This window comes from Aotus nancymaae, unplaced genomic scaffold (assembly GCF_030222135.1).
Source record: "Aotus nancymaae isolate 86718 unplaced genomic scaffold, 86718_ANA_hifiasm-v0.15.2.pri h1tg000058l, whole genome shotgun sequence".
In the NCBI taxonomy this organism is placed as follows: Eukaryota; Metazoa; Chordata; class Mammalia; order Primates; family Aotidae; genus Aotus; species Aotus nancymaae.
Genome location: NW_026988472.1, coordinates 42,049,233 through 42,064,889, shown reverse-complemented (window position 1 = coordinate 42,064,889; position 15,657 = coordinate 42,049,233). Strand labels below are relative to the sequence as shown.

The 15,657-nt window shown below is 42.9% G+C and overlaps 1 protein-coding gene across 2 annotated transcripts in view; it reads left to right on the top strand.

Annotated features, from left to right (window-relative positions):
- TXLNG (taxilin gamma) overlaps window positions 1-15,534 on the top strand; it is a 50,545-nt gene extending 35,011 nt beyond the window's left edge. For both annotated transcript variants that reach the window (XM_012434444.2, XM_012434447.3), the window contains exons 5-10: window positions 356-550; window positions 3,981-4,100; window positions 5,656-5,730; window positions 8,955-9,047; window positions 11,165-11,260; window positions 12,467-15,534. In XM_012434444.2, the coding sequence (XP_012289867.2) occupies window positions 356-550; window positions 3,981-4,100; window positions 5,656-5,730; window positions 8,955-9,047; window positions 11,165-11,260; window positions 12,467-12,793 (906 nt within the window). In that variant the 3' untranslated portion in view covers window positions 12,794-15,534. The remainder of the gene's footprint in view (window positions 1-355; window positions 551-3,980; window positions 4,101-5,655; window positions 5,731-8,954; window positions 9,048-11,164; window positions 11,261-12,466) is intronic.
- Window positions 15,535-15,657: the final 123 nt, after the last annotated feature.

Genomic DNA, 15,657 nt, shown 5'->3' with positions numbered 1-15,657 from the left:
TGCAAAGGGGCAGGATCTCTTGGGGCCGATCTAAGATGATTCCCTGTGTAACCGATGAGGAGGGAGCTGGCTGCATGGGGGAGCCCCTTACCTGTATTGTAGTATAGTGAACTGGAGACAGCCATAACATTTGTGTTGTAGCAGGACAGTTTGCATCTCTCTGGTTGTCTGTCTACTTAGGAAAAACTGCTTGCTTTTCAATGAGAGTTTTCTGGTCATAAATAAGGGAGAGGAATTGTAGTTCAGAAGCAACATGTCCGGGCAGCAGCAAATGAACCCACATCGCAGCAGCTTCTCTTGTGAACGTCTTCTCTATAGGTCTGTATTATTAACAGAAATTATTTTGGGTAATAAGGAGGAAAATATGCAGCAGGCACGAGAGGAAGAAGAGCGACGGAAAGAAGCAACTGCACATTTCCAGATTACCTTAAATGAAATTCAAGCCCAGCTGGAGCAGCACGACATCCACAACGCCAAACTCCGGCAGGAGAACATCGAGCTGGGGGAGAAGCTGAAGAAGCTCATTGAACAGTATGCACTGAGGGAAGAGGTAACAGCGTTTGGTTTGTTTAAATGGCTTCTCAAAATTAGCAAAAGCTTCACCATTCACACCGAAAGTAAAACCACCATCACGGGGTGTTTCAGAAATTTGCACATGCGTAGTGGAAGTCGGTTATTTATTAGGAAACAGGCACCACAAGTGAGAGCATCACTTGATGGCCCAGGAGTCACTGGGTTTGGATAAGGGAGGTTATTTCTAGGAGACATGTCAAGTACTGCTTGTCTTCCATGCAATACTGGAAGATTTCAGATTTAGCATGTAGATTGTTTTCCCTTGTCCAGACTAGTAATAAATAAATATTTGGTCCCCAAATACCTGGTATCTCAGACATCTATGATAATCTGTACAGTATCCACTACCATTGTATTATACATGTGTTATACCTGTACACCTATGTTTCAGATTTTTTTTTTAAAAATAAGGGCTTTATACTATCTGGGAGGAAAAAACCTACTTCTAACCCCTCACACATAAACCCATTGCGGGTGAAAACTTTACTGGGAAGATCCATGGCTAATGAACTTGGCCACTGGTCTCCAGTGAAGACTTTGGCAATTATTTTATAAGCTAGTCTGGAAGTTCAGAGGTAGTGTCCTCTGACCAAAGTGAGGAACTTAAAAACCAGGTTAGTACCTGCTTGCTAGAAGGTAACGACCCTGGTTTTTAAAGTTTTCCTCACATTTATTTATTATTTATTATTTTTTTTGAGGTGGAGTCTCACTCTGTTGCCCAGGTTGGAGTGTCGTGGTATAGTCTTGGCTCACTGCAACCTCTGCCTCCTGGGTTCAAGTGATTCTCCTGCCTCAGCCTCCCGAGTAGCTGGAATTATAGGTGCCCGCCATCACACCTGGCTAATTTTTGTATTTTTAGTAGACATGGGGTTTCACCATGTTGGCCAGGCTGGTCTTGAACTCCTGACTTCAAGTGATCTGCCTGCCTCAGCCTCCCAAACTGCTGGGATTACAGGCATGAGCCACCACAGCTGGCTATTTTCTCACTTTTAGGGATGGACAGGGTTAGAGGCTTTAGGTTTTCTTAAATGGTGCATGTCCATCTCTGCCTTTAACATTAGTAAAATGTTGGGCTTTTATGTTGTATTCCTTACAGGTATAGATTCAAAGAGTTGATTCAAATTAAAAAAAAAGTCATCTTTGTGTTACTTTATCCTGTTTTCAACTGTAACTTTATAGTTTTACATATAGCCCTTCAAAAACTGCTGTTTTTTAAAAGATTTTTCTTACTGCCTTTCACTTTAAAAAAAATTAAGGAAAATTGCAAGCTTAACAAAAAGTAGACAATATAGCACCTGACTTCAGCAGATGAAACCATAATACCTTTTTTTTTTTCTTTGGTAGAGACAGGTTCTTGCTAAATTGCCCAGGCTGGTCTGGAACTCCTGGGCTCAGGTAATCCCCCTGTCTTGGCTTCCCAAAGTGCTGGGATTATAGATGTGAGCCACTGCACCTGGCTGATAATTTCATCTCTATTCCTCTAGATTATTTCTTTTTTTTTTTTTTTTTTTTTTTTGAGACGGAGTTTCGTTCTCGTTACCCAGGCTGGAGTGCAATGGCGCGATCTCAGCTCACCGCAACCTCCGCCTCCTGGGTTCAGGCAATTCTCCTGCCTCAGCCTCCTGAGTAGCTGGGATTACAGGCACACGCCACCATGCCCAGCTAATTTTTTTGTATTAGTAGAGACGGGGTTTCACCATGTTGACCAGGATGGTCTCGATCTCTTGACCTCGTGATCCACCCGCCTCGGCCTCTCAAAGTGCTGGGATTACAGGCTTGAGCCACCGCGCCCGGCCTCCTCTAGATTATTTCGAAGCAAATTCAAGATGTCAGGTATTCCATTGATAGATATTTGAATGTGTAGGTCAAAAAAATAAGGATTTAAGTATAATCACAATGCCAGTTTCATACCTAAAAAATTAACAAATAGGCCAAGTGCAGTGGCTCATGCCTGTAATCCCAGCACTTTGGGAGGCCAAGGCAGGAGTATTGCTTGAGCCCAGGAGTTTCGAGATCAGTCTGGGTAATATGGAGAAACGCTGTCTCTACAAAATACACAAAAACTAGCCGGGTGAGGTGGTGCTCACCTGTAGGCCCAGCTACTCGGGAGGGTGAGACAGGAGGATCACCTGAGGCCGTGAAGTCGAGGCTGCAGTGAGTCATGAGTGCACCACTGTACTTCTACCTGGGTGACGGGAGTGAGACTGTCCCAAAATAATAACAATTACTGAATATAAATACCTAGTTACTATAGTCACTATTCACATTTTTTGGATCAGCTTCTTTTTAAAAGAGAATTGTTTGAAACAAGATCCAAATAAAGTCCATCCATTTCACAGGTTTATATATCGCCAGTCTCTAAAATACAGGTTTTCCCCTCCTTTATTCTTGCATGTGTTTATTGAAGAAACATCTTTTTTGTTCTAGAGGTTTAATTATGAAGCCCTTAATTGTCTTAAAATGATTCTTTCAGTTTTGTTGTTTCAACAGTCTGTGTACCTCAGAATAGATGTAGCAGATTGGAAAATCAGATTTGTTTAAATTATATTGCGTGTGTCTTATGTAATGTTCTTTGGTCAGAATATAATGATCAGATTACTCACAGGCGAAGATCAGTTGTCTGCGGTGCTCTGAATACATAGTTAGGCCACCTTATTTTACCAGCTAGCATTTTCCCCTCTCATATAGGGTATTGTAACTGGAAGAGTTCTGTTTTTCCAGCTGGGAAGGGATCGTTCTGTTGACTTTATTATACATCAGTAACCACTTAACACTTTTGTTTGGAAATACTAATGACCTTTTACCAAATGTCTAACGTGCGCCAGGCACCAAGCACCTTGCGTAGTGCCACCATCGCATTTACTGTTCCAGCTCTGCAAGGTAGGTGGAGGTATCGCCCTGTTCGGAGGAGGGCACTGCGTCAGCAGGGAGAGGAATTAGCCCAGGACCACACACTGGCCGGGGTTTGACCTGGGCCATTCCTACTGTCATACCATGCTGCCTCCAGCTGAGAAATTTGGGAAAATATAATGGGGGGGAAAAAAGGAACTGTGTGCATGATGTATGCTTTAGTACTTTGCTCTCCTTATCCTTCTTTGTCCTGGTGCACTCTGAGCCTTATTTTCAGTGTGGGGCAGAAATAGGAAGTACCACGTTGGTGAAGGGGACAGCCCACGTCTGACAGGGCGGGGCAACTGGCAGCAGTCAGAGGGCCGCGTTCCTGCCGGTGTGGGACGGTTTGCAAGGTGGTGTCTGCTTCTCTAAGCACAGGGACAGAGAGAGAGCTGGTGTTCTCAGCTGCAGTGGTAGCAGCAGAGTGAGCAGGGTGCTGGAACTGCTGTGACGTTCCCTCCCCACTGTGCTCCTTTCTTTGGTGAGTGATGGAAAAAACTCTCCTTTTCCCGTAGCATATTGATAAGGTGTTCAAACATAAGGAACTGCAGCAACAGCTCGTGGACGCCAAACTGCAGCAAACGACACAACTGATAAAAGAAGCTGATGAAAAACATCAGAGGGAGAGAGAGTTTGTAAGTTTGACTTCTTAAAAACGAAGACGTTATTGCCAACATTGTAATTGAGTCCACTTGAAACATTTAATGGTGACCCAGGCTGTTTGAAACATTTCATGATAACCGAGGCTGTTTGAAACATTTATCTATTCTACCTTTAATGCAGTGCCTAGGGGCATGCCAGCTGGTGTTTCGCTCTAGATTGAGAAGAGAGCGTGTGGTGCCTGTGTGTTAGAAAGCATTTGGCTGTTTATTTCTATTTAAATTTTTATACAGAAAATATACTGCAGAGATTAGACCAAACCAGTGGGAAGACCTGCACTTGTTTTTCTGTGCTTAGAATATTTAGTTTCCATCTTAGGTAATGGTCATCAGGTTCAAGAGTTGTGCTCACATTGAGCACGTTAAATTTGGTGATTCAGTGTAACAGCAAGCTTACCAAGCCACAGGTCTCCTATACACGATCACATTTTGTTTTCAAACAAGTAACTTGAAACTGGGGAAGTCATTTGTTTACTACTCTGGTATAATTTTCTGATAAAATTTTGACAGAATTCTCTACCGCAATCACTCAACATTGTTGCCAGTGTATGCTCATATTCTGTTGCCTGTCAGTAATTGTGAATACAGTGGAATCTCGTATATTACCATGTGCAGATTCAGCTATGTGTGCTTATCCACAAGGGAGGAATGATTGCGATAATGCGGGCTGTTGGCCAGCGTTACTCAAGGAGCCACGGCCCTGACATGAGCACAGTGTGAAGACTCAATTCCTGAGTGGCCCTCGCCATGTGGACGTGTCACACTGAGTGTGTCTAGGGTTGAGAGAGAGATGTTTTTCACACAGTGTGATCCTTCCGTATGAACTGGCAATAGTATCCAGTGTTCAGCTGAAATGGTTATCATTTCCAAAGTTGGAGTATAAGTTACACACACACACACACACACACACACACACTCTCACACACTCTATGTGTGTGTACTTTCTGGTTGCTTTAGTAGGACTTTTCTACGCGTCTTTGGATTATGTGTGATAGTTTACTTCAGGGACTGAATTTCATAACTGCCCACTATGCAACTTTATAATTTTCTTGAAAATGCCCAACTCCTCTCTACTTTCTAAAAAGCGCCCAGAAACCAGGTCTCAGATTGATCGTGTTGCTTTCCCCATACCCTTTCACTCTGCCTCATCTTGCCTCAGGGAGTAGCGAGGCTTTCTGAGTCACCCAGATAATGTCAAGATTCCCAGCCATGTTTTCTGCTAATACTGTACATGTAATTATTTTCATCTAAAACACAACAATTTAACTCTGAGTTTTAGAAACCATATTAGGCCCCCAGGGTACTTTTTCTGCTTCAGCAGTAAAAGATTATTCCTACTTTCCTAAGTGTTAACCAGTGGGGCAGATCGAAGTTACAGGTAAATGGCAATTTGTGGAACAAAATGTTTCATCTGTAGACCTGTGGTTCTTGCTAAAATAGCAGAAGGATGAAGCCTAACTCTGATTATTTGATATTGTAGTCCTATTTGTAATTACCATTAGCGTTTTGCCAGAATGTTTCTGTTTTCTAGTTATTAAAAGAAGCGACAGAATCGAGGCACAAATACGAACAAATGAAACAGCAAGAAGTACAACTAAAACAGCAGGTAACTTCCCAGCGGGGGACAGCACAGTTTGGAAGAAGAATCTGTGGTTCCTTTGATTCCGCATATCTTGAATCTCCTCTAAGATGGTTTTGCTTTTTGCTTTTTCCCAGCCAGACCTGACCAGAACTGACGCGGAAATCTCATGGCCCTCTTGGGATTTTCCACTTCATTTAGGTTAACTACCTCATCCCAGTTTGCCCAGCACTCTCCTGGTTTTAGTACTGAAAGTGTCATGTCCTGGGAAATGCCCCATCTCTGGCAGCCTGGGACGGTTAGTCAACCTGTCTTCAGTGACCTTTTCCAAGAGCCTAGATAATTCCTCTCTTCTTCAGTCTGTTCCCACTAAATTTCCTCCCACTAAAGGAAAACTAATACATCTGTATATTTTATTTATTTTGTATCAAGTTGAACCACATGAAATTACAAAAGAAGACAAGAATATGTCCTTGGCCTAAAAAAATTGGCAATTTCATATAGTGAACTCTGATATCTTTAGAGTTTTGTGCTGCGAGCACATAGATTGTTTTAAAAACTCCATATAGCTGGGCGTGGTGGTGTGTGCCTGTGGTCCCGGCTACTCAGGAGTCTGAGGCGGAAGGATCCCTTGTGGTGGTGTTTTTCATCAGGGCCCTCCCTCTTACTCAGTCCAGACCGTGTAAGTGTGTTCTACTGCAATCTCTTTCCATGGTTGCCTTGTGTGGAATGAGTGTAGGAGGTGCTATCTCCTTACTCAAAAAAAAGAAAAAAAAAAAAGGTGCAGGAAAGACTTCCTGTGGCTTTACAGGTAGGTAAAATTAGGCATTTGTACCTATAAATTCATCCTTTTTCAGTTAGATTACATTTGGCTGAAAGAAGTATTATTTAAAAGTTTGTCATACAGTCAGTCTCTGTAAAGACTCTAGATTAGCTGTAGAATAACACCGATACTTGAGACCGGCAGGATCCTTGTGAGCACCTCTTTGGAGTACTGTTTTTCTTTGGACACATGTTACAATGTGGTGAATTGAAGGTCCTATAAAGCCAGCCTAACTTAGAGTGGATATTCAAGAGGCGTCAGATACGAGGAATCCTTGGAACTGAAGATTATGCCAGAAAGCTTCTGGGAAATTTGAATCCCTTACTTTTCAGCCCTATATAGTCAGTTGTCCATGTAAATAGAGATGAGAATTGATGTGGAGAAGGTGTCGAGTCTCCAGATGATGTTGGAAGATGCTCCTGAACGTGGGCGTCATTGATAATGCTGCTGCGGAAGTCGCCAGAGGGCCCTTCTACCAAGCCCCTAGGCCAACCCCAGTTCTGTTGTACTGTTACCAACGTAGCTTCTGTTGTCTGTGATCTGTGCTACTCAGAGTCTTCTTATCCATCCAGTCACTATTTTGTTTCCTTTGCTGTCACTTCTTGTTTTCTTCTACCTAAATGTGGCTGTCCTTTCCAAGCATGTCTCACCTTCTCTGCCCTCACCATGTCATTTCCCAGCATCTGCTGGTGATACTCAAAGTGTTTGTGCTGTCTTGACCTGCTGTTTTGTAATCTAGCCATGAAGGTCCAAGTGTGATGATAGTGGCCACTTACTGGATACCCACTGGGCCAGCACTGAACTCTCACGTGGGACAGTCTTTACTTGGATGTCCCATCTTCAGTAAAAGTAGATCATGCCTGCCGGGCACAGTGGCTCCTGCCTGTAATCCCAGCTGAGGCGGGTGGGTCGCTTGAGCTCAGGAGTTCAAGACCAGCTTGGGCAACATGGTGAAACCCCTCTCTATACAAAATACAAAAATTAGCCAGGCATGGTGGTGTGTGCCTGTAGTCCCCTCTATTCGGGAAGCTGAGATGGGAGGATTGCTTGAGCCTAGAAGGGAGGTCGAGGCTGCAGTGAGTCGTGATTGTGCCACTGCAACAGAGTGAGACCCTGAAGGACCACATAAAAACTGCTGTAACTTCTGATGTCCCTCAGGCACCAGTACTGCTCCCTCCCTCTGTGTGAGCACCACTCTTGCCCCCAGCTCCAGGCCTGTCATGTCAGAGGCCCCTTCAGTATCTGCTAACAAATCCTGTGTGTTCTCTAGGTCACCCTGCATTTCTCTTCCTGCTTTGTCTTCATCCCAGGCCAGGCCCTTGTGCAGGCGTGGGTTGGCCATCTCATAGGGACCTTGTCTAGCCTGATAAGCTCGAGGTCACTGTGAGATGACTAACTTTCAGTTGGCTTTTGCCCCCCGCCATATTGCCGTGCTTGCTGCTAAAGTGCTCCCTGGTCGGCCCGTCCCCCTGCTGGCTGTGGCTGGGTGGGCTCCACCATATTCCGCCCTGCCCTGCATCCTGTGCACTAGGCGGTCCTGGGGAATAGTCTGCATCCAGCGCTGCTTATGCTCTTTCTTGACCTCTGAAGATCCTTTCTTCTTCTCTGCTTTTCTTGTATCTATTGTGTGATCTTGCTCAAAATACTTTATTCCTCTGGGTCTCTCTCTGTTCCCCTATCCTGAAAATAATGTCATTATGTTAGATGGTCTCTGAAGGGTTCCCTCCTGGTCTAAGGTGAACTCATTCAGCTCACCCATGAGGCCCAGCTCAGGCCTCCCACGTGAAGCTTCCCCTAAGTATCCTGACCCTCACTGTGCGTTTCCCCTCATACTTAGGACTCCTTTCTAAGGGGGAAAAGACGGTGACTGCATTTTATATTCTGCTTGCCTTGTTGGTTAGATCATAAATAAAAATTCCTCGAGGGTAGGACTATGTTGAGAGCTACCTCTTTCTGTTTTCTTTTCATTTTACTCTCACTGCATTCTTCTTCCCCAACCTAACAATTCTTTGGCTTCTGTTGCATTTTCCTCCCTACGTTAAGGAAAAGAGATACCATTGCTATCAAACTAAGAACTCTGCAGGTGGTGTTCTAAAAGAATGAGCTCTTCCCAAGGACAGTTTTCATGTGGCAGGAGCGGGGTAGTTGGGCAAGCGCGGGATGTGCTGACATTTATAGGCACCGCATCCCTCAGGCTGTGTTATGATCATGGGTGGAGATCTAATAGGAAAGTCAACAGAATGTCCTCAGTTATAGTGCATTTTTCTGGTTTGTCAGGACTTTAGCCATCTATGTCTGGTGTCCAAGGATTGGATGTGCTTCTGTTCGTATTTCTTGTAATAAGTAACCATACTATGTTCTTTTGAAAGTTTGGGAACTGGAGTTGTTTGTGTGGAATTTAGAATGTTTCATACTTTTTTTCCTGTAGCTTTCTCTTTATATGGATAAGTTTGAAGAATTCCAGACTACCATGGCAAAAAGCAATGAACTGTTTACAACCTTCAGACAGGAAATGGAAAAGGTATTTGCATATTTTAGTAGACGATTATATCAAATGGAACTTGAATAAGCTCTTTTAAGCGTGATTACTACTTTGCTGCGTTTCCATTGTTATGATACTATCTTCATTTTCTCTTTTGTGATCCTCCAGTGGCATTTTGGGTCATTTTGCCCTCAGTTTATCCCAAGTAGCTAATGTTTTCTATGCTCTTAGAATTCTACCTTTATTACAGTGAAGTCCTCTATTAAGCACAACTTTTAGAAATAAAGGGGTGGTTTTTTGGTTTGTTGCTGTTTTTTGTTTGTTTTAACCACTTTAGAGGATCATCCTCAGCCCTCTCATAAAACTCTGTGTCCTTCGAGATTAAACTATTGAAAGACGCCCAAGCCCAGAAGAATAAGCACGTATTTTGGTTGGTTGATGTGTCAAGAGTTTCTACCTTTTTTGCTTCTCTGTTTTTCTTATCTTTACTCCCACTGAATTCTTTCTCCCTTAACCAAACCAATTCTTTGGATTTTGTTGCATTTTCCTGCCTATGTTAAGGAAAGAGATAACCTTGAGATCAAGCTAAGGACCAAAATGTGTAACTCTATACATTTCCAACCACCCAGCCTTATTTTACTTGGCATCCTTCCTTTAAAAATGGAGGATGTAAAACTAGAGTGTTGGGTTGGGGAGAAGTACAGTAGTGCTTGGCATTGTTAGCATTCAGTAGATGTTAGTCATGACTATTATTGGCTCTTACGTAGTGGCAGGGAGTGTGTTGTGCTCTGGGTTCATGTCCCAGTTACATCACAGAATGTGTAACTGTGGATTAGTTGTTCAACCTTTCTGTTCCTTCACTATTAAAAATGGTAACAAAAAGACCTGCCCTTCATGAAATGGAGTATTTCAGACAGTGCTTGGCACATTAACATGTACTCAGTTACCATGTGGCTGAATGGTGCTCGAATTACCACCTCCAGGTATTTTTAGAGCTGGTAATCTGGAGAATTCCATGAGCAGCAGATTCGTTCTGCCTGACAGGCCTTTCCGTTGAGGCTGCAATCCAGGGGGCGTTGTTAGCACAGCGCAGGTGATAGCTGGCCAGCACAGACTCACTGATGGGGTGGAACAGAGTTCCTGACTCCCAGATCTGCCATCCTTCTGGTCCTCTGAGACTGGAACACATTCCTTTGTCCATGGCTGCAGAGATCGCCATGGGTCAGCTGTCAACCCAGGTCTTCCACCAGCTCTTCCCACGGCCTTTGTCCCAGTTTGCCTTGTGTTACAGTTTTGTGGGTAATTACCCAAGGCACAGGGCACTGGCTCTGTCTTCTCCTTGTTTCCCTTCACGCCTCCTGGCTCAGTGCCCTGACCTGGATCAGAGCTGGTGTGCAGTCAACAGCGGATGAAGGCATATTGAAAATGTCGCTGGCTACAGCCATGGATAAATGCATCCTGAATTTCTGAAAAGTGTGTTCTGGTAGCATAGGTTTAACACTTCCCTGATTTGGGGACCCACTTTATCTTTAGCAAAATCTTCAGTAAACCAGCCTCTGAACTGTGAGGATGACCAAAGCTGAGGTGTTAACTACTTTTATCTTCTTGGTCACTGGAGTCTTACCTGAATCATGCTGCCTTGAGTTCTGAAACTGATGTGTTCTTGGAGTTTGTGGTAGAGTGTTAACTCTTAATGTCTTGTGGGGCCGAAGATCTCTGTCCTCCCAAGAATCTGAGGAATTCGTTTAATGGACAGAAGAGTCAGTCATGGGCATTTTTTCATACAACCAAGGGAGAAGGAGGGCTTGTCTCTCGCTACCCGGAGCTGGGATGGAAGCTGCACTTCAGCCTTAACTGAGTTCAGAGTATGGTGGCTGGCAGCTTCCTCCATGTGCTGCTGCCTCTGAAACTGAGGAGATTAAATTTGTTTTTCTCATAATACAAACCCCCTTCTTTGGTTCCACCCTAGGAGCTTCTGAGATAAGCTCTGCTACCGACAGGCAGGCACAGCTACTTCTATAAAGACACACACAGCTGTCAGCGGGTGAGGCAGGTGCAGGGATGGGGGGAGGGGAGGGGCACGGAAATGTGTGGTGGGACAGGGAGTAGAGATAAGGAAGAGAACTTAGAATTTCAATGTGTACTTGTGTTCACAGATGACAAAGAAAATTAAAAAACTGGAAAAAGAAACAATAATATGGCGTACCAAATGGGAAAACAATAATAAAGCACTTCTGCAAATGGCTGAAGAGGTGAGATGGTTTCCTGCGACTAAGGTGTAGTGTTAGTCATGGGGACTCCTTGAGTTCAGGTACCTATCAGGGCCAGGACGGGTGCTGGAACTACTGCCATAGCTGAGGACTCCAGCCTGCGTTGGGGCAGGGGTGGGGATGCATTGCTGGGTAGAATCTGTGACTTCTTTCCTGGCAGTTAAGTTGGGGACAGGGCCCTGAGTGAGGGGCTGAGCTTCCTACCACCCAGTTAATCAGCCCAGGTTCGTGTCGGAGATAGCCCAAAACATTCAGATTTTGCTTTCTTCTACAGCAGTGATTTCTGAAACTTGAGCTTGCATCAGACTCCTGCTTGTTAAGACCAGGATTGCTGGGCTCCACCCAGAGGCTCTGAGTCACTAGTTCTGTGGGGGTGGAGGCAGATAACTGCCTTTCTAACAAGCATGCAGGTGATGCTGATGCAGCATGTAGGGCCTTTCTAGCTTGACTTATTAGGCTTTCAAAAAAGCATAGTACTTTTTGCCTGTTTTATGTAACATTTCAGGAAAGAACTAAAATGCTGGGGCACATGTGTATAAGAATCTTGTTCTCATCTAAAAATTGGTAGAGGAGAAATCTATGTAGACATGAGCCATATTCTGTTTTTATTTAGGCCTTTGTTTTGTGTCTGCTAGTCTTTGGGATGTCTTGAATTTAATAGTTCAATAGGAAATGTCTTAAAAAGTTTATCTTTGGCCAGGCGTGGTGGCTCATGCCTGTAATCCCAGCACTTGAGGAGGCTGAGGCGGGCGGATCACGAGGTCAGGAGTTCAAGACCAGCCTGGCCAACATGATGAAACCTGTCTCTACTAAGAATACAAAAATTAGCTGGGTGTGGTGGCACGTGCCTGTAATCCCAGCTAGGAGAATCGCTTGAACCAGGCAGAGGTTGTGGTGAACCGAGATCATGCCACTGCACTCCAGCCTGGTAACAGAGTAAGACTGTCTCAAAAAAAAAAAAAAAGTGTGACAAAAGGAATTTAATTTTGTCACCCTAAAACAGTATCATGATGCTGAATCTCATTTGGTATACTTATGAGTGCAGTCATGCTAGCTAGCTAGAATGGTAGGAGGCTGAAGAGATGGAACACGTTTCATAGGTGAAAAATGTCCAGTATGACTCAGCTGGCTTGATTTTTTTGTACCTGATATTTAACAAGGTTACAGAAATCCTCTTTTTTCTTACAGAAAACAGTCCGTGATAAAGAGTACAAGGCCCTTCAAATAAAACTGGAACGGTTAGAGAAGCTGTGCAGGGCTCTTCAAACAGAAAGGAATGAGCTCAACGAGAAGGTGGAAGTCCTGAAAGAGCAGGTCTCGGTCAAAGCGGCTGACAGGGATTTAGCAGCACCTGTGATGCAGCCCTGCGCTGCCCTGGATTCTTACAAGGAGCTGAACACTTCCTCGAAAAGAGCCCTGGGAGCGCACCTGGAGGCTGAGCCCAAGAGCCAGAGAAGCACCGTGCAAAAGCCCCTGTCCACAGGCTCTGCCCCGGCCATCGAGTCAGTTGACTAAGATGAGGTGTGATCACTGTATTGAGAGATATATTTTGTGTATAACTTTCTCTGTTAGTAGTTAACTATTGGTTTTGTGGTGAAAATTTTCTTACTTTTTCTACCATATCTGTATTTTCTTAGAACTACTGGAATTATGTGGTACAGGAGGCTGCTTAGCAATTTTGAATAGTTTAATCTATAAATTTTCCTCGGCTGTGTTGCACATCGGCCTCATTCCCCCTCCACTGGAATGCATGTGTTCATTGCCTTGTCCTTTCTTTCCCTGCTCCTTGCACATTATCATCCTAATGAAAATTTCACTGACAGGGCCATTACAAAGGAACTTTGTTCTGACAATGGTTCCTTGATGTGAAAACAATACTAATTTAAATGTCTTAGCCCCCCCCCATTAATATTATTAAAAAAAATACCAAGATGATTAGTTGTCTAATAACCCATTTAAATGCCAAGTAAAAAAACTCTAGTGTTGGGTCAGAAACAAGGTATTTGATCGAAATTAGTTTTTTGATAATATACCTCGGGACAAATTGAGATGGCCACATGCTTAGAATACTAAGTTTTGGCAGAATATGCATATAAAGATATCACTTGTGGACAAAGTAGTACATACAGGCAAATCACTAGACAAATAAGCTTAGTGTTTATATGACTGAACAGTCATCCTGCTTTGGTTTCAGGTGTGGAATCTGGACCATGAGGGGCTCCTGTAGAGGAGGGCGGTTTGTGTTTGATTCTGATTTGGGATTTGAGTACATATTCTCCACTTCCCATAGAAGGCCTCACTTATTCGAAAACTGGTGTTCATGTTTGCCATCACTGTTAAGTCCCTTGTCAAAGACAATGATGGTTAATTCATGTGTAGCTTTCACTAGGCATAAGTTCCTCCAATACCTTCTGGCTACTTGAAAGTTATTACAAAAGTTCCACCAGCAAAGTACTCCAGGTTTTTCAAAAGGGAATTTTCATTTTGGATCAGTAGCAACTGAAATTGATTTCATTTCCAAAACAAACAAACACTGGCACCAACATTTTTACTTTGGGAAGACTTGGCAGAGTGTCATAGTAGTCAGGATCTATTACTTATGCATTCAGTCTGTTTCTAACCCCCTTCTTAGTTACCATCTCTTTTTTTAACAAAAAAAAAAACCAAAAACAAAACCCCACAGTATTATCATCAAGGTCTCTGCACTTGGAATGGGGGGGAATTTGAAATTAAGCACATAACTTTTGAATTAATTCTTTGTTTTGATGTTGAATCAGTTATGCAAATGATTAATCAGGCTGCACTGATGAAAGTTTTGACTTTGTCCCTGGTATTATTTGCATTGAAATGCTTTATGAAATAAAAGGTTCTACTAGAACTGATGTTAGCACATTCCACTGAGCAAAACTATCAAACTGACACTTGTTAAATTGCTTACTGGACTGAATAAACTGTTTTGTCCAGTTAAAAAGGTTTTCTCTTTGTTACAAAAGTTTTATTTGTAAAGTCCTGTCACAATCATGGTCTAAAGTGGGTTGAAAGAATTGAAAATTGTCCAACAGATAGGAAACCGCGTAGAGTGGAGAATCATATCTAAGCCTCCACCATCAGTCATGTTAATTCAAGGAGCCAGACAGTGGAGGAAAAGAAATCTAAAGTATATTATCTAATCTAATCACTGTCAAAATGAGTCAGAAGTAAAAATGATATATACCCTCCAACAGCCTCCTTTGAGTACACCCCCTTCTGCTACTAAAGAAATACTGGACTCATTTCCCTGGGGGGGAAATGCAGGTATAGATCAGAAATATAATCTACCTTAAAATTAGTACTAATGATCACATTTCACAAGAACTCTGCTGGATGTACAGCTCTTAACATTTTATTAAGCCATTTGTGTAGCTCACCACGTTTCTTTGTGGTGCTTGTCCTGTGTGGAAGATTGTAAATCTTGGACCTGTTGCATACTTTCAAGGGCTTTAAAGCAATGTGATTAACAGTACTTGGCCTACTGCTTTCAGCTTACTACATATTTTTAGCTAGATGCTATTATAGTGTTGAAGGATATGGATTCTGTCTGGGATGCATTTACTGTCCTTTCAGAACCCTTCCTCCCATTACCCTGTGAATAAAATACAAATGGGACCCTCTGAGAAGGACATCTTCCTACAGTGATCACCTCACCAGCCCAGTGTTGTGACTTTGTAGCACACCCTGTATCTACCATATTCTAGAACACTGTAATGCTACTAGGCTGGCCCAGAAAAGATTTAAATGTTGAATTCACTTAAATTGCATTTGTTGCACCATCATGGAATCGTGATGTGTATTATTTATAGTGGCAGTAGACTCTAAGGTGTAGAGAAAACTTGGGTCTTGGGTAATATGGACCATTTCATCCTCAGACTTGTTAGGAGTACATTTCTTGGTCTTGAGACCAGTATTTTTCAGTTATGTATGCAACTGCCTTTACTACACCTGGTTATCACAATTCAATTCTCAGGTGTTGCAGAAAAATCTACCTCTTTCAGACTGTAGATGGAAATAACTGTGAAAAAAATGATGCAGATATCTTCTAGTTTGTGCTAAACACACTGCTTTATTTTTACAGCCCACATCTTTCATGAGGATACGAATTGTTAAGAGGCAGTCGTTTTGCTTTTCAAAGACATTTTGTAGAGATTTTTCACTAATGTGAATCTGATTTTATCTACTTGATTCTGTATAGATTAAGTAAATATGTATGATAAACTTAACAGCTTCTGTGTATTCTTCTACTATCCGTGTGGCCTTAACTGTATGTATGAATCCAAAGGTACCATTTTACCCATTTCACCCATTTCTACTCAAGTGGATACACTTCCCCCTCCTGACACACC